Source organism: Drosophila santomea, chromosome 3R (assembly GCF_016746245.2).
Source record: "Drosophila santomea strain STO CAGO 1482 chromosome 3R, Prin_Dsan_1.1, whole genome shotgun sequence".
Lineage (NCBI taxonomy): Eukaryota > Metazoa > Arthropoda > Insecta > Diptera > Drosophilidae > Drosophila > Drosophila santomea.
Window position 1 is genome coordinate 15,724,440 of NC_053019.2, and position 25,600 is coordinate 15,750,039.

A 25,600-nucleotide genomic window follows, 5' to 3' on the forward strand; every position below is an offset into this window, starting at 1 on the left:
AACAACATAAATTAGTGAAATTAGTACAACTAAAAAAATTCTAAAAATAAATTTACAAATATATAAAATAATGCATATCTTTATAGTGAAGAAGATAGGAACATCTACTTAGCTCTGTATGCAAACATCTCCCGGCATTGAAGTAGAATTAGTTAAATTCCTAATTAATAGGTTTACGCGAGTTTACTTTTCAGGGAGAGCCCTGTACCAAAATCGAAACTGCCATCTCTAATACAGTTATGGCGCCAACATCTGGTCACTCTGATCAGTGTGTGCGACTGCTTTGGGAGTGAATTTATTTATTTGCAAAAATGGACCTAAACACTCTGTTGCAGCGCGCCCAGAACCTGACCAATGAGGCGAAGGCGGAGTGCGAACTGCCCGCCGTGGAGCGGACGCTTCAGCAGGTCCTGCAGGCCACCACGGAGCTCCACTCCCGCATCACTCAAACCGGCGGAAAAGAGATTCAGGCGTGAGTAAACAAAACTGAATTAAAGTAAACCGTAGTCTTAATAAGCATCGTCTGTCAGTCACATACTGCTGGGCTCCAAGGGCGTGGACCTGCCCAAGCTGAACCAGAAGCTGGAGGCGCTGAGTGCCCGGAAAACCTTTGAGCCGCTGGACGTAAAGGCAGACACGGATGTGCGCACATTTCTGAAGAACGAACGCGAGAATGCCATCCTCTCGGTGATCGAGGACACAAACAAGAATGTGCGTAAGGAACTAGGAAACCGAAAAATTGCTGACTTTTCCTGCATTTGCAGATCAGCGACTCGGTGAGCAAGCAGAAGTGGGCCAGTATGAACAAAACTTGGAACGAGGAGAAGACCCGCCTGCTGGACGCCCTAATTGCCCCCTCGCAGAACTTTATTGACCTGCAACGCCTGCCGGAACCCACCATCGTAAATCCGCATTGTCAGCCAAGTTCCTGTCTCGATCCGCTGGAACTCGTATACGCCCAAGAGTTGCGGCAGTACAACGAACTGCTGCTGAAGGGTAGCCATCGCCCCAATCTCGTCCAAAAGTTCGCACATCTGTCCCAGAGCTTTGGCGACTCCAGGCTCACGGACATGTGGACTCTGCTGGCTTGCGTTACCCAAATAAGCGAGCCGCTGCGCAGTGATCCCATCAAAAGCCGCCAGCAAAGACCGGAGTTCTTTACCCATGCGAAATCGTACCTAGAACGACGCTACCGCGTGTTCATGTGCTCCCAAGTCGGTGGATCCTATGCCAGCAACAGCTATCAGTTGGTGTTGGCCTTTGTTAGCCATCGTTTTAGAGCGCAGCAGACCATCGGACTTGTGGACACCGTTGGCGAAAGACCCTTATGGCCGCTGGTTTACTATGGATTGCGCTGCGGATCGGCCGATGTGGCCGTTGAGTTCCTTCGTGAAGCTGGCAGTAGCCACGATGAGTTTGCCCAGCTCGTTGCAGATAGAAATGCGGGCGAAACCAATTCCAGAATTGAAAATCAACTGCGACTGCAGTACGCCAACAAAATACGCAACTCCACCGATGCCTATAAGAAAGCTGTTTACTGCATCCTTTTGGGCTGCGATGTCAATGAAGTACACGGCGAAGTGGCCAAGACCATAGACGACTTCCTTTGGATCCGGCTGGCCATGATTCAGCCCGGTGACGCCGCCAACTATGGCAAGCTACAGTCACTGATTCTGGAACAGTATGGCGAAAAGTATTTCAATGCTAGGCAGCAGCCGTATCTTTACTTCGAGACCCTTGCATTAACCGGCCAGTTTGAAGCAGCCATCGAGTTTCTGGCCCGCCGGGACGACAATCGGGCACATGCAGTTCACATGGCCATAGCGCTGCATGAGCTAGGACTTCTGGGTGGTGCACGCAGTGTGGCGCAGCCCCTGCTTTCGATCGACATTATAGATCCACAGCCACTGAGGCGCCTCAACCTAACCCGTCTTATCCGACAGTATGTGCAGCGGTTTGAGCGGACGGACACCTCGGAGGCTCTGCATTACTACTACACACTGCGCTGTCTGAGGGATCACAAGGGCCGCAACATGTTTATGGCCTGTGTGTGCGATCTTGTGGTGGACAGCGGTGTCTTTGATACCACTATTATTGATCTGATATTCGGCCAGCGGCAGTCGAGTGACCAAGACGAGGTTAACAGGTTAGTTGGCAGTGTTACTTTATTTTAGTCAGTCTAAAGTCTCGTCTCTTGTATTGTTAGTGGGCTCTTCCGTCAGTTCGAATGCCCGGAGTTCGACACTCGCACCATGGCCGCTCTGGTGGCCGACGAACTTGCTACCCTGGGAAACTTTGAGATGTCGGCGCGGCTCTACGAAATGGCGGGCAAGTACAACCTGGCCTTGAAGCACGTTTGCATTCTGCTGGCCCAAGTAGTGCAGCTGCCCACGCTAGGTGGATCGTTAAGGGAACGCCTTGGCCAAGAGGCTCAGAGATTCAGCCAGCTGTTGGCCAGCGACAGCATCGAGGTGGAGCCCAAAATGAAGAGCAGCTTTGTGCTGCTGCAGGATCTGCTTATCTTCTTCAACTTTTATCATGAGGGCAAATTTAATGCGGCGCTGGATCAGCTTAGGCAAACGCATTTGATGCCCAACACGACGGACGATGTGGATGTGTGTCTGGCCAATGTCAAGCGACTTAGCGGCGAGGTAATCAAGGTGCTGCCCGACGTTATTGTGGCCGCCATGGACATCGCCCAGCGGCAGTACAAGCAGCTGAAGACAGGAACGGGCAGCTCACTGGAACAGAGCCAGATGCAGCAGCTCCGGCAGCGGGCCAAAGGCCTATCCAACATGGCAGCCACTATGCCGTATCGCCTGCCCAACGACACCAACAGGCGACTGATTCAACTAGAACTGGTTATGCACTAGAATAAATCTAATTTAAGTTATGAAGAGAAGCAGTACTCTACTTCATTAGAATGAATATGTGCTCTTCCTCATCATCGCTGTCTGTTGTATCCTCTTGTTCTTTTTTTTCCTCCAACTGCTGAACGCGAAGAAGAGCAGCTGCTAATTGCTGTTTAAGATCAAGACAATTGGCGCATGGATCGTGTGGCTTTCTCTCCTTGAAACTTTCCTCGTCGATGCCAGAATCGTCGCTCTTGAAACTTATAATGCTCTTATTAGAACATGATTTCATGCTTGTGATGCTCTTTCCAAGGGGATCCTCCTCTTCCGTTCCTAAGTGGAACTCTGGAATGGCGTCCTTTCTAAGGTTTCCCTTGCTATTTGGCAGATAAGTCTGACGAAAGTGTCGACCGCAAATGAACAGCCACTTGTTGTCCAACGTAAGACGACATATTTCCATCCATTCCTTGCGCATTTCGGGATTCGCGGGAAAGAAGTGCAGTCTTTCTGGAGGAGATCGTGAAGGGCAGTTCCTGACGCTGCATCTGCGGATGAAAACATTCCTGCTTGGCTTACTAACTTGGTGCACCACTTCTTGCTTATCTGAAATATTGAAGAGAACAGGTTTAGGGAGCCCATTATGAGTCTGCTCTGATGCACTTACTCAGGTAGAGTGTGGGAACCGCCCAGGAAAACACTTTGGTCTTGCCAAAACACTGTGTCTCAAAGTGCCGCCTACACACCCGACTGTTAAACAAGTTCATATATTTTATGTCTCCAATGTTGTCCATCCACTTCTGCCTGACAACCGGATTAATGGGGAACTTGTACATGGAGCTACTATCCTGCTGGCCACTCTCATAGCAATTGTCCACGATGCAGCGAAGTTTTCGGTTTTTCATATTTTTACAACTAATATGGTTCGGTGAAATGTTGGTAGGTGAAATGGAGAAAGCAACAAGTGTTGGTAGGCGCTTGAAACTTAAATTTGGGTCAAGATCAGGAACTGGACATTGGTCGAAAGAGGCGTTATCTAAGGGGCCTTTTTCAAGGCACTTATAATTGTATCGGGAGAGCATTGTAAGACTTTTGTAAATAACTTATTTAAATTTTAAAATTGTTTATTGCGCTTCAACAGAAATTCATTCAAACGAGCAAACGAACTTTAGTGGGCAAACAGTAATTGGGTTTAAGTCTCCGGTAAGTCTGTGCTCCCACCAACTTAGCATGAACACTGATCACGTGATACACTTTCATTAAAGAATGATTAGGTGCTTATTTCTTAAGTCGATGATTTATATGAATACCTAATTAAGTCAGTGAGTTTATAATGTTCTTGAATATCTGGTTTTATACAAAGTTTTGTTATGTATTATTTTAAAATAAAGTAAATAGTTTCACGTTAATTGTATTTTTTAGGAACAAAACTTAATGTTTTAAAAGTTTTTATCAGACATAATATTTTCAATTTGGTTTAAGTAAAACATGAAATTCAGAAATATTTTGATTTATTTATTTATTATCGAATATCAGATGTCTAATTTTATGCATATATCTTTTGTTAGTGTATAACAAAGTTGTATTTTGTTTCTCCCTGTGCGTTTCATTTTCTAAGCTACTCTAATGCGTCGGTGCTATCTTGACTTTGTTTATATTAGTGCATGCATTTGATACTTTTTTACTGGACAAAGGAATCTTAGTTAGAAAGTGATTTGCAATGACCTCGTCCGAAACATCAGCATCGGCTTTCTCGAGCTCGGACACAGCCGCTCTGGAGCGTCAGGCGGAAGTGGAGCAGCCGGTGACTTTGGAACAGATTTGGAATGAAAACCACCGGCGATCGTGCGTAGATTGGATTCGCAAAAGTGGTTACAAAAGGGTGTGTATATCGGTTATGCATTTGGGACTAACGTCTCAAGCGCCTCTCTCCAGGTGTGCCTGCAATTTCCGGACGACTATCTGCCCCACAGCAATGCCATTAGTGTGGGCCTGAAGGAGTTACTTGCGCCGGAGGACGTGAAGGTCTTCATCCTGGCGGACACCACATACGGCAGCTGCTGCGTGGACGAGATTGCGGCTGCCCATGTGGATGCAGACAGTGTGATTCACTTCGGAAATGCATGTCGCAGTAGGGCCACCCGACTGCCGGTACTATATCTCTATCCAGAGTTGCCGCTGGACGTGAATGTTCTCCTGGACAAACTGCTAAGTCTGCGCGTGGAGAGCAAAGATCGACAGTTGTGCGTCTACCTGGACATTGGCTACCAGTATCTGTATGGGGAACAGCTGAAGAAGCAGCTGTTGGAGGCCCTTGAGCCCAAGGAACTGCTGCTGGAACTGTTTCCGCCCATCGAGGCAGATTCAAAGACAACTAAGGAGACCACGAGCCTCGAGAGGATTTGCATTTTCATAGGCGCCGATAACCAGCGATTCGCAAATCTCTCTTTGACCGCTCCGGCTGCCGTGCAATGGCACATCTACGATGGATCCTGTGGCAGTCTAAGCTCAAAGAATCCCCTTACGGCTCAGTTCATCCGGCGTCGCTATTTCCACATCGAAAAGTGCAAGGATGCACAAACCCTGGGACTCATTGTGGCCACACTTTCGGCTGAAGGTTACTTAGATGTGGTGACTCGTTTGCAAACAATGGCAAAGGGCAGGGGCATAAAGACGCAGCTTATTTCTGTGGGCAGGATTAATCCCGCCAAACTGGCTAATTTCCTGGAAATCGATTGCTTTGTCCTCATCGGTTGCCCGTTCAATAATATGTACGACTCCAAAGAGTACTATAAGCCCATTGTGTCCGTCTTTGAGGCAGAGATGGCCTTGAATCCCGCTTGGCACATGAGATACCCCGAAGCGTATGTGACGGATTTCAAGCAACTTCTGCCGGAAGGACGCAGCTTTCTGCCTTTTGATGCGGCAGACATACCAGAGAACGACGTGAGCTTGGTTAGTGGAAGGCTAAGGGGAGCGGTTAACGATTCCCTTCAAACGGCTGGAGATCCCGCCTCGCTAGCTCTTGCCACACAAGCCAAAATGGCCCTTATGACGACGGACACCGGGCTCTCCTTCGAGGATCGCACCTGGCAGGGATTAGATCCTGCTCTTGGACAGACGGAGCCCGCCAAGTTGCAGCAGGGACTCAGTGGTATTCCCATAAACTATTCTCATCAATAAAGGCCAGAACAACTTATATAACTTTTAGTATTATCGGTTTACTGATCCTCTGGGGGCGAAATTTTCTTTTGAATTAAACTACAATGTCCAACAACAGCGGGGTGGAACCTTTTAAACCCGCAACCAGTACATAGAGGAGCGGATTCTGTTGTAGTCGGGCAGGTTCTCCACGGGACCCACAGCAGCGACGGCTGGGCACCGATCGTAGATGTACTTCATAGCCACGTCGCGCACATTGCCCACACTCACGGCATCGATGCGCTGTTCCAGCTCGTGCAGCGGGATGCGGCGGTTGTAGCACAGAATCTGGCGTCCGATGTCCTCGCAGATGGGCGTGGTGCCGTCCAGCTGCAGAAGCATGTTGGTCTTCAAAAGGTTCTTGGCGCGCTCCACCTCGGCCTCGGTAACCATGGTGCACAGACGCATCCACTCAGACTGCACGTTGAAAAGCATGTCCTGGGAAAGATTCGCAAGGAGTTAGTTTAGGTAAAATCATTGGTTCTCATTTCCAAGCCTAAATTGTAGACCTGGCACTCACCTCACACTGCAGAGGGTCGCACACGAAGTAAATGCCCCAGAGACCGGTGTCCTTGTAGCATGTGTTGAACGACTGGAAGCTGTGGCAAAGGTCTGCAGGGGAAATATAGTTAACAATTTCCATGCCCTGGCTGCCTTACAAGTGTACTTACTGTCCTCAGCGCTGGCACGGGCCAGGTTGGAGGCGTTGTTGGCGCCACCGCCCTGGGAACGATCCCAGGCACCCACCAAGGTGTTGGCCACCATCAGGGGGATGTTGTCCTGGTCGGTCCAGCCGCAGCCCTCGACGGCGATGGCGACATGGGCCAGGGGCAGGGAATCGTCACGCACACGCACCTCGGAGCCGGTGAAGCGGCAGGGAGTTATCTCCGCGGGCAGCACACTGGCTTCCAGGCCACCCAAGCTGTTACAGGCGAGCTTGACCAGATCATCGTGCTTGACGCCGCCAGCAGCGGCCAGAACGATGCGCGAAGCCTTGTAGTGGGTTTGGATGTAGTCGGTCAGATCGGATTTGCCAATGGACCTAAGGAAGTAAATATTATAATTAAAGACTAAACATTTATAATTTAAGATTTATATACGGACTGGATGTTCTTGGTGGGTCCCAGGATGGTCTGGCCCAAGGGAGTACCCTGATAGGCGGTGGCGTGCAGATGATCGAAGACCACCTCCTGCAGGTTGCTCTCCACCTCCTGCATCTCGCGCAGAATCACCGAGCGCTCGCGGGCGATCTCAGCCTCACCCAGCTTGGAGTTCTGGATGATGTCGGCCAGGATCTCGACGGCCTTGGGCACATCCTTGGACAAACACTTGGCGTAGAAGACGGTCTGCTCCCTGGAGGTGTAGGCGTTCAAGTGAGCGCCCAGGTTCTCAACCTCCAGTTCCAAATCCGTTTGCGAGCGCTTGGCGGTACCCTAAAAAAGGCAGAAAGGAGGTATTATATGAATTTAAAACACCAAACCAGTGGGCCAACCTTGAAGGCCATGTGCTCCAGGAAGTGGGCCACTCCGTTGTTCTTCTCGTTCTCGGAGCGCGAGCCCGCATCGATCCAAAGGCCCACGGTGGCGGTGGAAGCGCCGGAATCCTCGCTGGCCACGCGGAGACCGTTATCCAGCTTGGTCACCTGGGTGGCGGGTATGTTCAGCAGAGTCTTCTGTAGGGTGGCAGCCGACTTGTAGCGCTGTAAGTTCGGAAAAACGGGAAAACTATATAGTCCGGAGTTAAGTAAAACACGCACATAACCTCAAAGTGCTCATAGTGGTTTTTGCAAACAGTTTTCCCAACTATTTGTTGGAAAAACTTTATGGCTCTTGATCAACTGACCAAATAGATATTGTTTTTCTCTTTTCGTACCGGAATACATCGAAATTGCAACCAAAAACACAATCATTTACAATTACGTAATTTATGTCCTGAGAAGCGTAATCATTAGGTGGCTGGCTGGACTTACCTTGATCATGTCAACGCCCCGCATGAAGGAGCGCATATTCTGCGTCACGCCAAGAACTCGCAACGCCATCGTTTAGTTAATTCGTTCAATAGCCTATTACTAAAAAATATTTAAGACTTTTTCGTTTGTGGCCGCGGCGCTGATGAAAAATTCACACACAAACACACCAATGCACTGCCCTACGCAAAGTTGGCTGCGGCCAATCAGCTGTTCGTGGAAAATAGCTCAGGTGTGCACACACTGTCTGAAACATCAACACAATTTTTTCGCTTTTCCTAGTTTTCCGGCTTTTTATTGAAATAGACACTTAATTTGGATAGCTAACACAAAACTCTTGGCCGACCTGAACAGCTCGGCCTACTAGTTACGAAATGGCGGGCAATTTCTGGCAGAGTTCGCACTCGCAGCAGTGGATTTTGGACAAACCTGATCTGCTCCGGGAGCGTCAGCACGATTTGTTGGCTCTAAACGAGGATGAATACCAAAAGGTGTTTATTTTCTTTGCCAATGTGATTCAGGTGCTTGGCGAGCAGCTAAAGCTGAGGCAACAGGTCATCGCCACGGCGACGGTGTATTTTAAGCGATTCTATGCGAGGAACTCCCTGAAGAACATCGATCCTCTGCTGCTGGCGCCCACTTGCATCCTGCTGGCCTCGAAGGTGGAGGAGTTTGGTGTTATTTCCAATTCACGGCTGATCTCGATCTGCCAGTCGGCCATTAAAACAAAGTTCAGCTATGCATACGCCCAGGAGTTTCCCTACCGTACCAATCACATCCTGGAGTGCGAGTTTTACCTGCTAGAGAACCTGGACTGCTGTTTGATTGTCTACCAGCCGTACAGACCGCTGCTGCAGTTGGTTCAGGACATGGGCCAGGAGGACCAGTTGCTCACTCTGAGCTGGCGCATCGTGAACGATTCCCTGCGCACCGATGTCTGCCTGCTGTATCCTCCTTATCAGGTTTGTGATTCTCATCATATCAACAGCGTCTTTACATCTGAAGAACCTATTCTTTTTAGATCGCTATTGCCTGCCTGCAGATCGCCTGCGTTATACTGCAAAAAGACGCCACGAAGCAGTGGTTCGCCGAACTGAATGTTGATTTAGACAAGGTTCAGGAGATCGTTCGTGCTATTGTCAATTTGTACGAGTTGTGGAAGGACTGGAAGGAGAAGGACGAGATTCAGATGCTGCTGTCCAAGATTCCAAAACCGAAACCACCGCCTCAACGTTAGGAGAGCCTCACATTCATTCACAATTAGCTTGTATTGCCGTATTATGTGTTTGTCCTCATATAACCTATTTATGCCAATTAAACGAAGGTTTAAGCTAGGTGACTAAGCAATTAAAACTCTTATTTACGACTTATTTTCTAATTTAAATTACAAAATTTCTTAAGTTTAACATGTGGTTCCGAATCGCCCTGCTTTATATTGTTCACTTTGCCTACAGATACTTGGCTTGACCCCTGGAGAACTTGGTGTTGAGTATCTTGGCTTTGTCCACAATCTGCTTAGTTTGATTCTTATCGATCTTGTTGAGCTTCAAGTCCACATCCCTGCTAAAGGGTCTTCGTTCAGGCTTTGAACCCGATGCAGCCAGTTCCTTTTCCTTAAAATGATAACCATTTCGTATCAACAATAGGACTTTAAGATATATTTTTCATCTTACCTTTTGTCTCTGCTCTTTTCTAAGCTTCTTTTGATGCAGCTCCACAAGAGACTCCTCTCGCTTGTGCTTCTTCTTGTGCTTCTTGGCCATGCTTTCCTGCTCGTCATCCCGCTGCTGTTCATACTTGACCTGTGCCATTTGCTCCAGTTCCTTCGAGCTGAAGGACTTTGGGCCCGATGCAGCAGCAGCCGCTTCACTCTGCGGGGTCTTCGTCCAGGATGAGCGATCGCTAAAGTCGGGTCGCTCTTTTCCCTGGTAAAAGGTGCGCTTCATATTGCTCAGGGCAGCAAGGCCGCTCTTTAATCCCACATCCGGCAACTCAAGCATCCACTCCTCGCGGACATCCTGGTCTGTTGATGTACCCAATCCGCCGCCCTCCAGAGCCGCCAGTTTCAGAGCCAAAGCACGTTCCTCCAGAGCCACTTGACTGGCATTCGGCAGAGGACCAAAGGTGCCAGCCAGGTCATCATCGTCCTCAGCGTCCGCTTCCTTCATAGGAGACTTTTCCCGGGCCAAATTGCTGGGCATAATAGGTCCAATCATGGCCTGCGGCTGTGATGCGGTCTGGCTGTGCTCAGGGAGTTCCGGCTGCTGGGGCTTTCTCAAGTGCGGCGGCAGAGCGGGACCAAAGGAATCTTCGTTGCTTGCAGTCATAGCTGGCCGAGATGCATTCAACAAATGTGCAGGTTGCGCATAGGTCACAGAATTCTCTTCATCTTGCTTGCTGCGCTTTTTCTCCTTGTGGCGACGCTTTTCCTTCTTGTGCTTTTTTGACTTCTTCTTTTTGGACTTGTCCACATCTCTGCTGTGCTTCTTGTGCTTCCGTTTCCTTTGCCTTTCGTCGCTGGACGAACTGCTATCACTACTACTGTCGTCGCTGGACATAATCTGCAAATGAAAATAATGAAATAATAAGTAAACCAACACATTTTTGAAAAAGGTTTCACAACTGAAGCAAAAAATAGATTAAAGAATTTTCACAGTTCCTTTGCTTTAGGGAAGAGATAAAAAGGATCATAGATACTTTCTCGTTACGACCTAACACCTTCCTTCTGAGAATCCCCAAGAAAACTCAGGTCTTTGGCTTGGGCTAAACATATATTGCAGTTAACAACTTTAAAGCTTAAAATTATTTAACAAAATGCAGCTGGATGGGACAACTTAGTCGGTAGATTGGCAGCCAGGGAATTAACCCAAATAGAAACCTAAACAGCGAATGTTTTTTGAGCCTTGCGGTAGCTATAGGCCAAGGACTTGAGAAGGCCAGCACTGGGAATATTTTTGAGCGATTGCGTGACACTGCTGCGCCACACAATGTCGTTGACGGATGCTTGCAGCACCTCCGGAAGCTGGGAGGCCAAGGAAAGGTGGTTCACCACCTGGGTGTAGTCACCACGACAGGCGGCATTTCGCTGCAGTCGCTTCTGAAGCTCTCGGGGCAACCGTCGCAAGTGTTGGGACGTAGCCGATGAGGACTTGTCTTGCTCGAAGATTATGGCTGGTTTCCGGCTCCCTGGTTCATGGCCCTTCATGTTAACCGCCACATAATCGGAGAGTTCACCCAAGGAGGGTTGGTATAGGGCGAAGAAGTCGTTTATTTGCGGACTAACTATGTTGTGCACTTTCTGTTTGTTTTCCCCGAAAATCATACGGAAATCGCCTTTGTAACTCAGTCCTGCGATGGTGTGGAAAAGCCCGTAGGCGGTGAACTTCTCTGGTAAAAGTAGCAGAGCCACTTGCAGGGCGGATATAAGGTTCCTGTCCAGCGCAGCCTTCAGGGGAGGATTATCAGAAGGATTGACCAGATTCGTAACGGGCTTGTGAAGCCTGCCAGCCAGGTAAAGATGCCGCCAGTCCAGCAAATCCTCCAGCAGCTGTTCCTGCGACACCACGCCGTACTTTATGGTAATGCCCACATCCGGCAGCGGCACCAAAGTGTTGCAATAGACGCCGGCACCCAAACGCTCCTGGTATTTGGCAACAAAGTTCGGTCCCAGGTGCCCAAGGGCGGAATAGTGTTCCGGATGGCGGTGCAGGTTCTCCGCATGGAACCCCTGTGCATCACGAACGCAAAAAACCAGATCCACCACGGTTCCCGGTGGAGGACGCTTGTTGTTGCTATTGCCCACTTTTGCATAGCCTTCCTGCTGCTTAACGCCGGATCCGTAGGCGAACATATAGCTGACACTGCCAAGCGGAAACCGCGCCACTGTGCGTCTGTATAGGTCCAACATCTTGTGGGTGTTTTACCTTCTAATGGGACTAAACTTAGGCTTTATAATTACTTTATTTAGCACGTAACTCCTCCGTTTCTTCTGAATGGAGTTGATGCTTTTCGGTCGGGCTGTCTGCTTTTCGCCGGCGACGGAGGGGTGTACACACTGGCAATCAGCTGGCTGAAAAATTGAATGGTTTTTTTTTCACTTGAACAATTTTGCGCGGTCTTGAAAAATAATAGTATTTCGCTCGCTAAACTGAATTTAAAGCCTTATTAAACCTAATAATAATACAATAAAAAATGATTTAGTAATTCATTTTTAAATATTGGCTCTCTTGAATGTGTTGTGAAACGTTTGCATTAGCTGTTTAAGAACAACAGCTGGAAAAGGCTAAGTACTTAACAAAGAATATATGTACATTATAGGCCCAAAATATTCCGAGGCTTAATATAATTTCATGGTTTCGTAATTTTTTACGTTTCAAAAAAGTATTTATAAAAGGATTTTGATCAAAGCAGGTTCTGTGTGCAGTTGAACATTAAAAAATCATTATTCCAAATTTGGCTACAATTTGTAAAATACACCTTTATATCGATTCAATTCGATTGCGGTCAGCACCGTTTTAGTGCTGTATAGTGATCAAATTTTGCCGCCGGTAGTGTTGACAAACTCCAAATTTAAGCTGTTGTTATTCTCAAAAAAGAAGAAGAGAAAACACGCACATTTTCCACAATCTGTAAAACGAAAAAAATTTGTACGAAAATAACACGAAACATTTAACAAGTAAACATTAAACAGACATGCCGCGACCCCCGAAAAGAGTTCACCAGGAGGCCAAGAAAGAGTCGGCTCCACCAGATCAGCCGCCAAACAAATCCGCTCCAGAAAATGTGGAGGCCTTCACAAACGTGAGTAGCGATTTAGTCAATGTACATAAGCGTATTTCGTTGGAATCCATACGTTTTCTGCTCTGACATTTCAGCAAGGGTTCAAGAATGTTATCGCCGCCACGAAAGCCGCCAATGCCTTTCCACAAGGAACCGCCCGCGCCCTTTACCTAAGCTATCCGGGCTACGCACGTGTTATGGACGACCTGTCCCAACGGGTGGTGGCGCTCATCGGAAACGTGCTGAAGGCCAACAACATCAAAGGCGACATCAGAAAGTAAGGTTCTACCGATGAGACCCGTTCTTGGATGTAGCTTTGATGTTGACCCACTTGTTGGATTGTTAAGAATTCATCTTAGCCATTTAAGTCAATGTTGGGTCTTATGTCTGTAAACAATAACACAAATTTTTTCTTCAAACAGACGGCAAGTGGAAGAACAGTTTGAGATGGTGCAGGAGAGCAACGACATACTGTTCGAGCGCATAACGACCAATCTGGACATTAAGAGTGGACTGCGAAGAAATCCCCAAGAGGTCGTAGAGACCCAGGTGGACGTGATGAGCAGCTCTACTTCCGCAGAACCAGCAGAAGTTTCTCCACAAACCCAAGAGACTCCAAAGGCGGGCAGCTGGAACAGAACGACAGGAACACCCCAACGCAACATGGTTTCCGCTCGACTCTTTACCGCCAAGAACATTGTTCGCCCGCAGACGCAATTTAAGGAGCCGGTGGATAACAGTGCCCAGAATCCGTTTGTTCCAAGGCTTAAGGAGAAACCTAACTCTCTCAAGCCACTGGCCCTGCTACCCGAATACGATGATGCCGGCAATATCCAATCCTATTTGCATCCCTACGAGTTTGAGCTGCTTAAGTTTCAGCCTGCGGCGGATCAACTCCAAAAACAAAAGCCAGTGCTTCCAGCGTTGATGGCAAACACCGAGCTTATGGTGGTTGATACGGTTGAAAAACTGGAGCAGGCATTGGAGGAACTCAGGCAAGCGCCCCAGATCGCCATTGATGTGGAGCACCACTCGTACCGCACCTTCATGGGCATCACTTGCCTGGTCCAGATGTCTACTCGCAGCAAAGACTATATTTTTGATACCCTGATCCTACGCGATGATATGCACATACTGAATTTGGTACTCACCGACCCCAAGAAGCTAAAGATCCTGCACGGCGCCGATTTGGACATTGAGTGGCTGCAGCGGGACTTATCGTTGTATATCGTCAACATGTTTGACACGCATCGGGCTGCCAAAGCCCTGAACTTGGCCAGGTTATCGTTGGCTTATTTGCTGAAGCACTACCTGGATTTGGATGTGGACAAGAGCCTGCAACTGGCCGATTGGCGGATGAGGCCTCTCCCCCAGCAGCTGGTGGACTACGCTCGCCAGGATACGCACTTTTTGATATATGTTTACGAACGCATGACAAACGATCTGCTGCAGCAGCATGCAGATCCGGGATTACTGGGCAGTGTCTATCAACAGAGCACGGATGTCTGCAAGAAGCGGTATAATAAGCCTCATATCGGACCAGAATCTCATTTGGATTTAGTTCGAAAAACGAAGCGCTCTTTCGACAACCGCCAACTGTATGCCCTTCGCGGAATCTTCGAGTGGCGCGATGCGACGGCGCGGTCAGAGGACGAGAGTTACGGCTATGTGCTGCCCAACCACATGATGCTGCAAATCGCAGAGAGTCTACCAAGAGAGATGCAGGGAATCCTAGCCTGCTGCAATCCCATTCCGCCGCTGGTGCGCCAACAGCTACACACGCTTCATCAGATTGTCCTCAAGGCGCGCGATCAGCCGCTGGTCAAAGTGAGTTTCTTGGCGCTTTCAAGCAGCGCCTGCAACTCGCTGAACGTTGGCGCCTACCCCGAAAATTTTTTATTACCAATCAATTGTAATTAACATTGAAATGAAGAACATGTTTTGCCTTCACCTCATAGTCCAATTCATTTAATGTCCGCAGGCTTACTGAATAGCTCTTACTTTTCATTGCTAACTTTTTACCATATCGAGGTTGTATGCATAATGTTTAATGTTTTTGACTTTACTCATTATTTCAGCCGATCCTGGAAGCCCGCAGCAGTACACAGGCATCGCTGCCTCCCTCGACCAAAGACTTCAGCAGCAAGCTCTACTGTCCACACGATTTCTCGCATCTGGAGGAGATCCGCGACGACCTGCCAACGCTGTTAAAACGTAGTTCTACTTCAGGGAAACTGGAGATACCCAGAGCGGAGGAGGTTGCCAATGAAGGCCTGCCCATCGCAGCACCAGCAATGGCTCTGTTCGAAAAGCAGTCCAAGCCGACCCAAGAGGAGGAGCAGCGCTGGGCTCACCTTCGCAAGGAGAGCCAGACTTTGCGTATGCCGTACAAACGGTACCTCGCCATCCTTCCGCTGATGGTGCAACTAAAGGCTGACCAGTTGGCCAGGGAGCGAAGTGAGTTGCAAAAGAGGCAATTGTGTCCAACGGCCCCAACTGTGGAGCAAAACATTAAGCTGGAGGCACATGCCATCAAAAAGGAGGAGGATGTCGTGTACTCCGTGCCGCTGAAGGAACAGCTGAAGCGCAAGCACCCACAAGCAAACGGCAAACCAGATGCGGATCAACAGCCAACTACCAGTAAGAGACCCCGCAAGGATGAGAACAGACAACCGAAACCGCCGGTGAAGACTGAACCAGTCGAAGAGGTTCAACAGGGTGCAGGCGAAAGTGATGACGAGGTCGTGGAAGTTCCTATAGAAAGGCAAGCCACGGAGCGGCCAAAACCATCGCCAGCACAGAATAAGCGGCAGCAGAAGAAAAATCAGTTCCAGCGCGGATTCAAGGCCAAAAATCGAGGAAACCACCCGCAGAGCTCCAGTCAGCAGATTCCGCAGCACACGGGTGAAGGCAACTTTGACTACAAGAACGTGGACTTCCGCCAATTCAAGGGAGGAGCGCAAAGAGCCCGGGGCACAGAAATCAAACAGCAAATTCGCGGCAAGGTGAGTGCCTAATTCTTTTTACTTTAAAGTATATTTAAAAGCTGCTTTAGCTTTTATTAAATTTCTACTTCCCGCACTAATAATAAATTACGATTTTTTTAGAACCGTCCCAACAATCGCAACAACAAGCAGTTCAACAAGCTTTTTACATTTAGTAATGTAAGGAAAGAAGGCAAAAAATAAACTGCAATCGTGACGAAGTCTGTAAAATATATATTACTGGTATATATGTGAATTGAATAGAAAATATGCACGCAGAACGAGACTGGACAAGTTTTTATTTTGTTTGATTGTTTACACATTCTCATTTAAGTTACAAAACTAATTTTTCTTGTTTCTATCAAGTTTTGCAATTTTCTAAAATATCACCTATTAAATAACAACCGTAACTATTCATTAAACTAGACTATCGGATATGTTGTTAAGGTTGGGTTTGTTGTTAAAATTTTATGAATAATGTAAGAGATGTTCATTGAAAAAATATTGGAAAACCAAATAATAATTAATAGTCGTGGCAGATATGGCAACAGGTTTCTCCGAGTTTCAATTTAAAAATTATTTTATATGCATTCAAATTGTTAAAGCTAATTAGGACTTCTTTGACTGAAATTCTCAAATGGATGGCATCGCAATTTTTATAAATCTAGCTTCGATACATCCAATACAAGTAACGACAAATAAACTAAAAAAACTGTTTCGGGCATTTAAATATTCAAAAACGTTGGGAGAAATACCGACAGCCGTCGAAGGAAAACATGGACTAAAATAATAAGATAATTCCTCTATCTAACTTTAGCTTAAGTAGGATGTGGAAAGTGAGTCCCGGAAGCTCTAGTGTTGGCTTTTAGCCACAATCTCAAGCTTGAACTACAGAGTTTTGAACATTTTGTCGCCCTCGATGTCCATGCAGTACTCCACAACAGCATAGACCACCAGAAGTCGTCGCTCCACTCCTTTTTTATGCTTATCCGTAATGAGGGGATAGAGGGTATCCTGCTTGGAAAGCCGGTCGATGATTTCCGTGAGTACGCCGCCGGAAAAGACTTGCAAGCGATCCCACGTGGACTTTCGCAGTCTGGAAGGTATACATGTGAATAGTTATACGTGTTTATAAGGTCGGAGTCTTACAGGCAGCATTGGTAGAGTGGGGCAAGGATGTCCAAGTGATCCTTGTTCGGGTTTCCAAACGCTTTTCCATTGTCGATAAGCACCACGCGCTCCTCTCGCGTCTCATAGTGATGCCGGTCCCCGTTTTGAATTAGGTAATCAAAAATAGCCGCATCTATAAGGTCCAGCAGACGAATTGTCTCCATTTTATTTTTCAACGACCTGCAAAGTAGTATTTTTAAACTCGTAATTGGTACCGTAGTGTGGAACTTACTTGCAGTAGGTCATGTCGTCCTCCCAAGGCGCACGCTTGTCATCCTTGTAGGTGCGTTGCCAAGGAGATCGCCGCTTTGCCAACGTTCCAGGAACAATGTAGATGAGCACACCTTCAATGTTGTGCCTTTCGTCGCCACAAACGGTCTCCTCCTCGTTGCAGTAGTGACACTTCCCGAACAGGCAGTACTTTTCCTTGCCATCCTCGTCCGTTTCGATGTTTATGGTTTGCTGGAGCTCGGGATCGCCTTTGGCATATATCTCTTTCTTCAGGTTTACCACTCGACCCACAACGATGGGCGTCCATCGAAAGTCGAGCACGGCGCCCAGATAGAAGGCATATACTTCCGCAGTGTGCCGATCCTTGCCACTGTATACCAAGCCATCGATGACCTCGTCCCGCGGATACCATTGCGGCTTAAAGATGACCTTTTGCTGCTGGGAGAGGCGGACCAGGAGCTTCAGCTGCGTACCCCGACCCAGGTTGCTCACCCGGGTGATCGGTTCGCGGCGCAGTGTTTCTAAAAGCTGTCCCATCGATGAGTCGTATAAGGGATAGACCTCGTTTTCATGGGGCCACTGAAAAAAAACCGAGTTGTTAGTGAATATACTTAGCAAAATATTATAATATAGAATCTCGTTCCCTATTAAGAATTATTTGGTGTCTTTTGTTTGCATAAGCAGCCACACATAAACCGCGGCCACAGCATAACAAAATAGGTAATTCTGGCAGATTCACTAAATAGACCATAGACCTACCCAGTTCGCAATGTCCCAAAGAACACTGGCGTTTTCGTACGGCGCCGCCTTGTAGTTCTTGAGCAGCTTGTTGCGGAACATGAAGAAGCGAGGATTGCGATTGAGGTAGTTGGGTTTCAGGTGGCGCATCTTGTGCCGGATCATGTTCTCCAGCGCCCGAACGCTGGCCAGATGACCCTCCTCGGCGCTCAGGTAGTACATGAAGTAGAAGTTGGCACCGAGCGCCAAGCCCAAGAGGCTGGCCACGATTCCCGCGATGATGACGCTGCGCTTGTTCATCCTGCAGCCTGGGCGTTAGCCTATTTTTAATATTACGTATGCGCAGCGATAGCCGCACTGGCAAATTGCTGAATTCTAGCCGAAATGTTGATATGGCCGGGCTGGCACAGTGGCATGCTGCTGTTGTTGCTGCTGTCGCCGCTGTTCCTCTGGCAATTGTTGCAGTTGTTGCCGTTGCACTTGCAATATTTGCCGCAGTTCTTGCAATTGTTGCTGCTGCTCTGGCGATTGTTGTTGTTGCTGACGCTGCCCTTCCTTTTGCTGTATTTTTCGTTTTTTTTGGCAGACATCGGCTAACAACTGTTCGCATCAGTCCATTGTTGTGCAAATTAATTGTGGCCGCATCTGAAAACGTGTAAGCATTAATTAAATTGTCAGTACTAGGTACTAGAACGAGTCCTGTTCCGGGTTCTAGTCACTTTGCTCACCCACTGCAGCAAGTCAATCAGATCCGGTTGTTGACACAACCTAACACTCGAATTCTTGGCAATTGGCTTATCTTAGTGTTTCCGTGTTTCGGGATATTATCAGATCAGCGACTACCAATAGGTGATGGTATGAATCATGATGGTTGAATAGTCTGGTCCTTCTAGGTGGTTATCCCATTGGTGTGTCTATGCATTCAATTATCTAGAAGATGTGTGAGATACGAGATTTGTGTGAACTGTTCCTGGCACAAGTAGCTTTCTATCTGACTTATCCGTTTGTTTACAAGCGTGAAGTGGCCCCTTTGGGATTCTTGGCCACAATTCCCCAATAAATCGTGTGCTTCCTCTTCTGCTGCTGCTTTAATTGGCCGCCGTCTTGTTTTTGGCCAACATCCACATGTACACACAGCCCACTGCACGCATTCGGATTCGGAAAACAAAGAATTCTACTGCCGCACTTAGGCTGCCTCTCCGATTTGGCCGATCGTGTATAAATAGCTTTTGTTTATGTCGGTGAAAATGGGGAAAACGTGCGTTTTTCACCGGCGCAGGAAAATGACAACAAGAGAGAGGAACGCGATGTAAACAAAAAACAGCTGACTTAAACTGTTGCAGCCCTATTGGAAATGTGTGAGTAGATCTGGCAACGCCGAGAATACCCGCCAAATTCAGTTTAAATAATATACTTCTGCGATTTCGTTTTATTTCTGGGCCTATTTTCTCAGGTGGCCAAAAGTTAATCAAAAACCTTAGTCAACCCACAAAAGGAATGCCGGCTAAAGGTCAAATGCTCACACACGTTAAAGTTATTATAAAAACCCACACAATTCCGAATTGCACAGATGAGTCCTTGAACGTACACTGCAAGAATTTAAGTTTGGATTGCTTTGACCAAGTCTGAATTTATCTAAATGTTCCTAAAAATATGATTTTTAAAACAACAAGATAGGTTTCTTAAATAAATAATGCTGCATTGTGAGGAAATTACCTTTAGGCAATATTTCATATGTAGTAAATTTTGGGCTATATAAAGAACATTATTAATTCCTCAATGTTATTCACCTATGCATTTCTTTAAATTTGTAGGAATTTTTAAGAGTGCAGACGTACGTAAAGTTAGCTTACTTATTATTTCCATCGACGTGGATAGCCTGGGAGGTTTACCTTGCCCCGGGGCTCCCACTGGAGCAGTGCGCATAAAGTGCACCCACTCCTCAATCGGAATGAAGGAGAAAAGGGGGCTAAAAGGAGTGAAAGCAGGGAGAGAAGGAAAATCGAGGAGAGTTATCCCAGGCCACATATGGCGCAAAATAAACCGACAAATGATAACGGCACTCGAGCAAACAACAATAAAGGATGAAAAGCACGAAAATCGAGTAAATGAAAGAAATAATGGTGTCGGGAGTGTACAACAAGTAACAAAACGCACGAACGTGTATCCCCCCATCCCTACCTTCAACCTCCCCCACCACCTCCCCCACCCCCTTTCCAGCAAACCCCGTCCCACACTTTCCTGCGCACTTTGGGCCCCCGAAAATTCAAATGCCGACAGCATCCGCCGCCACATTTGTTGCTGGCCTGGGAAATCCAAAGGCAGTTGGCGGCCAAAACGCAACACCCTCAGTGTCGACACATTACGATTACAGTTGAATTTTGCCAGCAGTCATATAACTCGCAGAAATAAAATGATTGGATATTAAACAATTTGTAACAAACAAAGTTGTATGCAGACTATTGGTTTGGGTTTGTTTGTTATTAACTTTCCCAACTGAAATTAAAATGCTTTAAAATAAATATTTATTGAACAATTGATTAGAGTAACCCCGCTCTTAAAACTACAAATTTTTCATTTATATTTATATATTGTCCATATTTTTCGCAGTGCATGTAGTGAGTACGCAAGTGCCAAAAAATGATCTCCTTGTTTTCATTGTTTTGTGGGTTTGCTCGTTTGTTTGTCTGTCGTTTCGCGTGGGATGTGTATTACATACTGAAATAAGCCAATTTCCGAATCTGGCTTGTTTGGTGAGCTGCAAAATGCATAAGTTGTAAAGGCAAGGCCAATTCGGGAATTTTTAATCCAATTTTATATCCAAATTCAAATCATTATTTAATCAATTGCTTGCAGCGGTGCTATAACATTACGATATGAAGCGGAAAAGTGTAGCCTTTACGCGTAAGAAGTGAACCTATTAATATCCGCACATTTCTAATTAATATCAATTAGGGATCCACACTCACACCATCGTCTCAGCCAAGTGAAAACGAACAAATAAACAAAACTAAACAATTCAATTAGGGGGAAAATTGTGAAAAGCCAATGGAAGTACTCAGTTCTTAGTAATTGGGTCAGATGTCGCTAACGAGCATGACAATTACACAGAATGTTGCCCAAGGAATCAATTTCGGCCAAAAGAAGGGGGTTCCCCTTGACGTGTGTCTATGCGCGTAATGAGCTTTTCCAATATTTAGCGGAAATTGGGAATTTACAAGAATATTGTGCAGAATCCCAATCCTTTGGAGTGAAAGGATGTTGGGACAATATCTTCTAATTTAAAGATGCATAAAGTATCCTTGGGAAGCGTTGAAACAACGCTAAATCTGCGCAAACATAATTTAAATTTGTATCGCCACTTACACCTCCTTTTCTTTTTTAACCCGAAGCGAAGAAGAGGCTGTGAAAAAATCAATTAATTCACACACCAGCACAGATGTGAAAGTTACACACCGCGTCGTGTTAATTGCCCTTGTGCCCCAATTCATGTTTTTCCATCGCTCTTTTTGTTTGTCTCCGCTGGATGGCGCTTTCCTTAATGGCCGTCGCTCTTATCTGGCCCCTCATGCGTTTTGTAATTAATTGGCAGACATTTTACTACCGTGCCACGTTGTCATAGGTCGTTCTGGGCGTCACGTGCTGTGTGAAGGCGAAGGGGAAGGGTAAGGGTAAGGGGAAGGAGGCGGGGGTGGTGGCAGCTAATGATTAATTACAATTTAATTTGTTTGGCATTTTGCAGCGCTTTAACGGCCGCGTTGGACGATGACAAAACACAAATGTCCACAGGCTCCCGAAGGATTCGTTTAAATTTCAACAATTGCTTGCCGCCAAATAAATTTGTCTCTGTGTTCAATGTATCATGTTTGCTGCGCGTTTAATTGAATTTGGTGTCGCAATACAGCGGGGATCCATCTAATTAATTGTTTTTTGTTTTTCTTCTTTGTTTTGATTCGCATTTATCTTCAATTCGTGCCCTTCTTTGCTTTGCGACTTTGTGCTTGCTTGCCTAGCTCCCAAAAATATGCAAATTTGGGCTTATGAAAACGGCTAATGAGTAGGCCTTTAAATTATGGGAACACAGAAAATAATTTCTTTAATTCGAGATTTCTTTTGGCACTTGAACTGCATTGAAAGCAATGGTTTCAAACAAAATCTGTAAAGATTTTTCGTGACAAGTATGCCAGGATATTTTTTACGACTCTTTTCTGTCCTCCGTTTGTGCAACAAAAGGACGTGAAAAATGGGCAACAATTTCGGGGGCCCAACGTGAAATTAACTCATTCGTTGTGGCCTAGAATAACAAAAGACACTCGCACACACACTGGCACACCCTCACACACACACACTCACACGGACACACAGTCGTAAATAGACGCTCCTAAGGTCAAGCAACGTCATTTTTCAGACGGCCAAACAAAAAAAAATGAAATAAGGAAGGAAAAAAGGAGAATAACTCGGCTTCAAGTGCCGCCACACGGAGAATTTAATGTGTCAGAGTGTTGGGCCCACAAAATGTGCGAGTGTGTGTGTGTGTGTGTGTGTGTGTACGAGTAATGTGTGTGAGCCAAAACACATGCTCGGTCAGGAGGAAAATATAAACAAACGCTCACGCAAAAGCTTCGCGCTCCTTTCAACCCGAAAAACTGTGCCACGAAAAAGCTTTGTGCGTAAAGCTGAGGAGCAACAGTTCCGCGCGAGAGAGCGCAAGAGCGGATGCAGCACGGCAACACTGGAAGTGGACGTGGACGTAGACGTGGAAGTGCTCTCTCCCTTCTCTCGCAGCGGAGCAACAGTTAAGATTCCGCTCTCACCCTTCGCAGTCCCCGGACAAAGTTGTTGTTGCTTTCGCCACTGCGAATGCTCCACCTGAAAGCTGTTGTTGCTGTGGAATTCGAGTCAATGGAGCAGAGGAATACACGTAAAAAACTGGTAGTCAATTTGGCTAATGCAACGGTTGCAGCACATTACACACGTTTTAAAAAATTTGAGGTATATAAACGATGGTTGTCAATCGTATACTTAATATACTCGTCGTATACTTAATAAAATATTAGTGCAGTGTAATTAAAGAATATATTCATTATGCTAAGGTATAAGTATAATATGAAATAAATTATTTTACTATGGATTATGAGACCCTTTTTCCAGTGTAGCCGCGCAGCACAGCCCTGTCGCTGGGTGAGAATGTGTGAGTGAGCCCATTCTGGCCGCCCAGGACCTTCTGGTGCTTTTATGGCCTGTGGAGCTGTTGCTGCTGCTGCCGTTTTTGGCCAGTGCCTGGATTGCTGTTGGCGCGAGAACAACGCGCGCGTTCTTGACTGCGTTTTCCCACGTTTTCGGCTTGAGCGTTTTTTTATGTGACTGAACTAACTGAATTGTTTCGTTTGTGGCCAACGTGTGCTAGTTTGTGGCGTTTTTTTGGCCATCCACGTGCGGTCGTTACAAGTGTCTTGAAATGCAAATAAACGCGATTCCAACGGGAGTGCAATGCATCTTTTATGGGCGCCATTAAAGCTGCTAACTGGTATGTTTAGGCCATTGCTCGTTTGGGCCATGTCAGCCACATAAAGTTGACTGTTGACTAATTGTGTGGACAGTTTGTGGACGGGGATATTTGATTGGCAAACCCTCAAGATCGCGTTTCAATTATGCATGGCTTGCACAATTTTTCGATTTTCCGAGCTAACGAGCAATCTGCACTCGATGGATCCTTCAAGGTGTTCAATGTTTAGTGTTTTGTGTCTGCTATCTACTTGGCTTTCATCTTCAATTTCCGTTGCGCATTCGCGCGTACTAGATGTCATTCGCTGGCTGCTTTGTTGTTGGGTTCGTTGCGCTGTTCTGGCGCATAAAACACCAGGAAAATTACAACTTATTGAGTTGCAAAGTGCGCTGCTAACCACGCACAGAAGTACCCGAAAAGAAAGGAGACGCTTACCCAGGCAGACACACTGTGCCCCCGGGAGTATGCTACGTTTTTTTCCCAGTTACTTTGGCACTGAGAAATAAATGAAAGTCCAAATGCCAAAATAATCGTGCTTGGTAGCCCACTGAAATTATTAGCAATAATAGATGAAAATCTATTATGAATATACCATAAATTCAATTCCTAAGTGGCCTGACTGCCTTAAAATATTAATTTCTTGCCCATATTATTATTTATTAGCATATTATACTGTTACATGGTGTAGTAATGTATTCCTAGGGCAAACATTATTTTTCACTGTGCTGCTCCACCATTTGCATGCACAGCGCCACAGAACATCTGCACCTATCTGTGGCCCCATGGCCGAGCGCTACTTTAATTCATCTGTTCGCATTTTACGAGCCACCCGAGGCACCCCCCAGCAGCTACCCCTAGGAGCAAAACCCATCACAAACCACCCACCACCAAACACCCCCTGCTCCACCAGGGCCAACCACAGTGGGTCAACAGACGGCAGACAGCTGTAGTTGAACGAAAAGCCGCAGTCGTGGTCACCAGCACGTGCATACATGGATTTTGCTGCGGGTTTGCGGGTGCTTGCAGGTGTGTGGGAGAGGTCCTTGGTCTTCGTTTATTGCAGGGATAATTCCTATATGGACGCGTATATTTGTGAACCTGTGGCGTTGCCAGACTTGTTGATCCTTGCGTTATGCAATTTCACAAGTAATTTCGCGTCGCTCAACTTTCTACTTCAAGTCCTGGTAAAAGCTTATCGATTTACGATGTAATGGGGAGCGGAACCCAAAATGGAATATTAAACGAAATACCTGTGAGGATTATACAGACCATGGGGGGCTTTTATCATACTTCAAATTCTTATGGTGATGAAGACAGTAAATTCTCATCAGCATTTAGCTAGAAGGCTGTCCTAAAAACAAAGTGTTATTCCGATGGCGTGCTCTAGATATTAAATTATTTCTGTTAGATGAAGACCTAGTATTTTGAGTTTTTAAGGATATTGAATATTCAGGATTTTTGAATTTACTTCACATTCATTTTATTGTGTTCGAACGTTACAGTTTCAGTTTCGCTCCTTTCTGGACAGACTTTAAGCCACTGCCTTATTAGCGATAGTCTACTACTATTTCACGCACTGCCAACTGCCAAATCTACTACGTTTCTCGCTAGCTGTTGCTGCCACTGTTCCTTGCAACACGTTGCCATTAATACGTACTTCCCTTGACACTTGTGAGCCAATAAACTTGAAAAAAGAGCAACAGTTGCCGCACACAAACACACCCAGTGTGTTTGTGTGTGTGTGTGTTAGCCGAAGTGAAGCCGAGTGGCCGAGTTGTGCGAATTGTGGCATTCCCAAATGTCCTGGCAGTCTTGTTTGCTCATAACGCAGTTGTCCTTTGCCGTGCTCGGTTCGCTCGCAAACGCTCGGCTCCTGAAATTCCCTCGGTTCGCTTTTTGAAGACGCGCCGGCATTTTGAGAGTCAGTCGCTCAAGTCACCCAGAAAGGACCTGCTCCTTTTCGCTCCCTTGACTCCCTACCTAATACGCACGCACGGCTGATATGTTAATTCCGTTCTTTGGCATCACTTAGGAAACAATTAGCGCGCTAGTTTCAGGCCCCCTTCCCGAAAAAACCCCACTTTACTGGGCGCGGCAGACGGAGGCAAGTGAAAAGTTTTAATTGTCTGCACATTTTCATTGGAAAAGTTTGTTGCCTTTACGCACTTAATATTCA

The 25,600-nt window shown here is 46.5% G+C and overlaps 9 protein-coding genes across 9 annotated transcripts; 4 read left to right on the forward strand and 5 right to left on the reverse strand.

The window, feature by feature from the left end:
- Positions 1 to 249: 249 nt before the first annotated feature.
- Positions 250 to 2,902, forward strand: LOC120452776 (nuclear pore complex protein Nup93-1). The gene is made up of 4 exons (XM_039637165.2): positions 250 to 472; positions 531 to 711; positions 765 to 2,146; positions 2,207 to 2,902. The coding sequence occupies exons 1-4, from the start codon at positions 312 to 314 to the stop codon at positions 2,871 to 2,873; spliced, it is 2,391 nt and encodes a 796-aa protein (XP_039493099.1). The 5' UTR covers positions 250 to 311; the 3' UTR covers positions 2,874 to 2,902.
- Positions 2,903 to 2,910: 8 nt separating this feature from the next.
- LOC120452777 lies at positions 2,911 to 3,801 on the reverse strand. The gene is made up of 2 exons (XM_039637166.2): positions 3,517 to 3,801; positions 2,911 to 3,455 (listed from the first exon to the last, which is right to left on the reverse strand). Exons 1-2 carry the CDS (start codon positions 3,752 to 3,754, stop codon positions 2,911 to 2,913), a joined length of 783 nt encoding a protein of 260 aa, XP_039493100.1. The 5' UTR covers positions 3,755 to 3,801.
- A 694-nt stretch (positions 3,802 to 4,495) lies between these two features.
- LOC120454095 (2-(3-amino-3-carboxypropyl)histidine synthase subunit 2) lies at positions 4,496 to 6,048 on the forward strand. Its single transcript, XM_039639106.2, has 2 exons — positions 4,496 to 4,731; positions 4,785 to 6,048. The coding sequence occupies exons 1-2, from the start codon at positions 4,570 to 4,572 to the stop codon at positions 6,030 to 6,032; spliced, it is 1,410 nt and encodes a 469-aa protein (XP_039495040.1). The 5' UTR covers positions 4,496 to 4,569; the 3' UTR covers positions 6,033 to 6,048.
- Positions 6,049 to 6,050: 2 nt separating this feature from the next.
- LOC120454094 (mitochondrial-processing peptidase subunit beta) lies at positions 6,051 to 8,207 on the reverse strand. The gene is made up of 6 exons (XM_039639105.2): positions 8,020 to 8,207; positions 7,543 to 7,749; positions 7,155 to 7,483; positions 6,722 to 7,092; positions 6,571 to 6,662; positions 6,051 to 6,488 (listed from the first exon to the last, which is right to left on the reverse strand). Exons 1-6 carry the CDS (start codon positions 8,086 to 8,088, stop codon positions 6,144 to 6,146), a joined length of 1,413 nt encoding a protein of 470 aa, XP_039495039.1. The 5' UTR covers positions 8,089 to 8,207; the 3' UTR covers positions 6,051 to 6,143.
- Positions 8,208 to 8,344: 137 nt separating this feature from the next.
- Positions 8,345 to 9,369, forward strand: LOC120454100 (cyclin-C). Its single transcript, XM_039639111.2, has 2 exons — positions 8,345 to 8,978; positions 9,038 to 9,369. The coding sequence occupies exons 1-2, from the start codon at positions 8,391 to 8,393 to the stop codon at positions 9,251 to 9,253; spliced, it is 804 nt and encodes a 267-aa protein (XP_039495045.1). The 5' UTR covers positions 8,345 to 8,390; the 3' UTR covers positions 9,254 to 9,369.
- Positions 9,370 to 9,379: 10 nt separating this feature from the next.
- Positions 9,380 to 12,063, reverse strand: LOC120454098 (GPALPP motifs-containing protein 1). Its single transcript, XM_039639108.1, has 3 exons — positions 11,975 to 12,063; positions 9,690 to 10,577; positions 9,380 to 9,629 (listed from the first exon to the last, which is right to left on the reverse strand). The coding sequence occupies exons 2-3, from the start codon at positions 10,572 to 10,574 to the stop codon at positions 9,465 to 9,467; spliced, it is 1,050 nt and encodes a 349-aa protein (XP_039495042.1). The 5' UTR covers positions 10,575 to 10,577; positions 11,975 to 12,063; the 3' UTR covers positions 9,380 to 9,464.
- Positions 10,769 to 11,981, reverse strand: LOC120454099 (phosphatidate cytidylyltransferase, mitochondrial). Its single transcript, XM_039639109.1, has one exon. It carries the CDS (start codon positions 11,921 to 11,923, stop codon positions 10,895 to 10,897), a length of 1,029 nt encoding a protein of 342 aa, XP_039495043.1. The 5' UTR covers positions 11,924 to 11,981; the 3' UTR covers positions 10,769 to 10,894.
- Positions 12,064 to 12,441: 378 nt separating the features above from the next.
- Positions 12,442 to 16,065, forward strand: LOC120454093 (exosome component 10). The gene is made up of 5 exons (XM_039639104.2): positions 12,442 to 12,816; positions 12,891 to 13,072; positions 13,218 to 14,622; positions 14,874 to 15,800; positions 15,903 to 16,065. Exons 1-5 carry the CDS (start codon positions 12,709 to 12,711, stop codon positions 15,981 to 15,983), a joined length of 2,703 nt encoding a protein of 900 aa, XP_039495038.1. The 5' UTR covers positions 12,442 to 12,708; the 3' UTR covers positions 15,984 to 16,065.
- A 20-nt stretch (positions 16,066 to 16,085) lies between these two features.
- Positions 16,086 to 19,227, reverse strand: LOC120454097 (glycosaminoglycan xylosylkinase homolog). Its single transcript, XM_039639107.2, has 6 exons — positions 18,915 to 19,227; positions 18,647 to 18,848; positions 17,940 to 18,563; positions 17,182 to 17,759; positions 16,929 to 17,129; positions 16,086 to 16,875 (listed from the first exon to the last, which is right to left on the reverse strand). Exons 3-6 carry the CDS (start codon positions 18,216 to 18,218, stop codon positions 16,668 to 16,670), a joined length of 1,266 nt encoding a protein of 421 aa, XP_039495041.1. The 5' UTR covers positions 18,219 to 18,563; positions 18,647 to 18,848; positions 18,915 to 19,227; the 3' UTR covers positions 16,086 to 16,667.
- Positions 19,228 to 25,600: the final 6,373 nt, after the last annotated feature.

Coding starts and splice junctions, on each gene's coding strand:
- LOC120452776 (XM_039637165.2), top strand. CDS start 312: ATGGACCTAAACACTCTGTTGCAGCGCGCCCAGAACCTGACCAATGAG. Junction 712..764: donor TCGAGGACACAAACAAGAAT/GTGCGTAAGGAA, acceptor CTGCATTTGCAG/ATCAGCGACTCGGTGAGCAA. Junction 2,147..2,206: donor GACCAAGACGAGGTTAACAG/GTTAGTTGGCAG, acceptor TTGTATTGTTAG/TGGGCTCTTCCGTCAGTTCG.
- LOC120452777 (XM_039637166.2), bottom strand. CDS start 3,754: ATGAAAAACCGAAAACTTCGCTGCATCGTGGACAATTGCTATGAGAGT. Junction 3,456..3,516: donor GGTTCCCACACTCTACCTGA/GTAAGTGCATCA, acceptor TCAATATTTCAG/ATAAGCAAGAAGTGGTGCAC.
- LOC120454095 (XM_039639106.2), top strand. CDS start 4,570: ATGACCTCGTCCGAAACATCAGCATCGGCTTTCTCGAGCTCGGACACA. Junction 4,732..4,784: donor GCAAAAGTGGTTACAAAAGG/GTGTGTATATCG, acceptor GCCTCTCTCCAG/GTGTGCCTGCAATTTCCGGA.
- LOC120454094 (XM_039639105.2), bottom strand. CDS start 8,088: ATGGCGTTGCGAGTTCTTGGCGTGACGCAGAATATGCGCTCCTTCATG. Junction 7,093..7,154: donor GGACCCACCAAGAACATCCA/GTCCGTATATAA, acceptor TTACTTCCTTAG/GTCCATTGGCAAATCCGATC. Junction 6,489..6,570: donor GCGACCCTCTGCAGTGTGAG/GTGAGTGCCAGG, acceptor AATCTTTCCCAG/GACATGCTTTTCAACGTGCA.
- LOC120454100 (XM_039639111.2), top strand. CDS start 8,391: ATGGCGGGCAATTTCTGGCAGAGTTCGCACTCGCAGCAGTGGATTTTG. Junction 8,979..9,037: donor TGCTGTATCCTCCTTATCAG/GTTTGTGATTCT, acceptor TATTCTTTTTAG/ATCGCTATTGCCTGCCTGCA.
- LOC120454098 (XM_039639108.1), bottom strand. CDS start 10,574: ATGTCCAGCGACGACAGTAGTAGTGATAGCAGTTCGTCCAGCGACGAA. Junction 9,630..9,689: donor GAAAAGAGCAGAGACAAAAG/GTAAGATGAAAA, acceptor TATCATTTTAAG/GAAAAGGAACTGGCTGCATC.
- LOC120454099 (XM_039639109.1), bottom strand. CDS start 11,923: ATGTTGGACCTATACAGACGCACAGTGGCGCGGTTTCCGCTTGGCAGT.
- LOC120454093 (XM_039639104.2), top strand. CDS start 12,709: ATGCCGCGACCCCCGAAAAGAGTTCACCAGGAGGCCAAGAAAGAGTCG. Junction 13,073..13,217: donor ATCAAAGGCGACATCAGAAA/GTAAGGTTCTAC, acceptor TTCTTCAAACAG/ACGGCAAGTGGAAGAACAGT. Junction 15,801..15,902: donor AACAGCAAATTCGCGGCAAG/GTGAGTGCCTAA, acceptor CGATTTTTTTAG/AACCGTCCCAACAATCGCAA.
- LOC120454097 (XM_039639107.2), bottom strand. CDS start 18,218: ATGAACAAGCGCAGCGTCATCATCGCGGGAATCGTGGCCAGCCTCTTG. Junction 17,760..17,939: donor TTTGGGACATTGCGAACTGG/GTAGGTCTATGG, acceptor GTTTTTTTTCAG/TGGCCCCATGAAAACGAGGT. Junction 17,130..17,181: donor GACGACATGACCTACTGCAA/GTAAGTTCCACA, acceptor ACTACTTTGCAG/GTCGTTGAAAAATAAAATGG.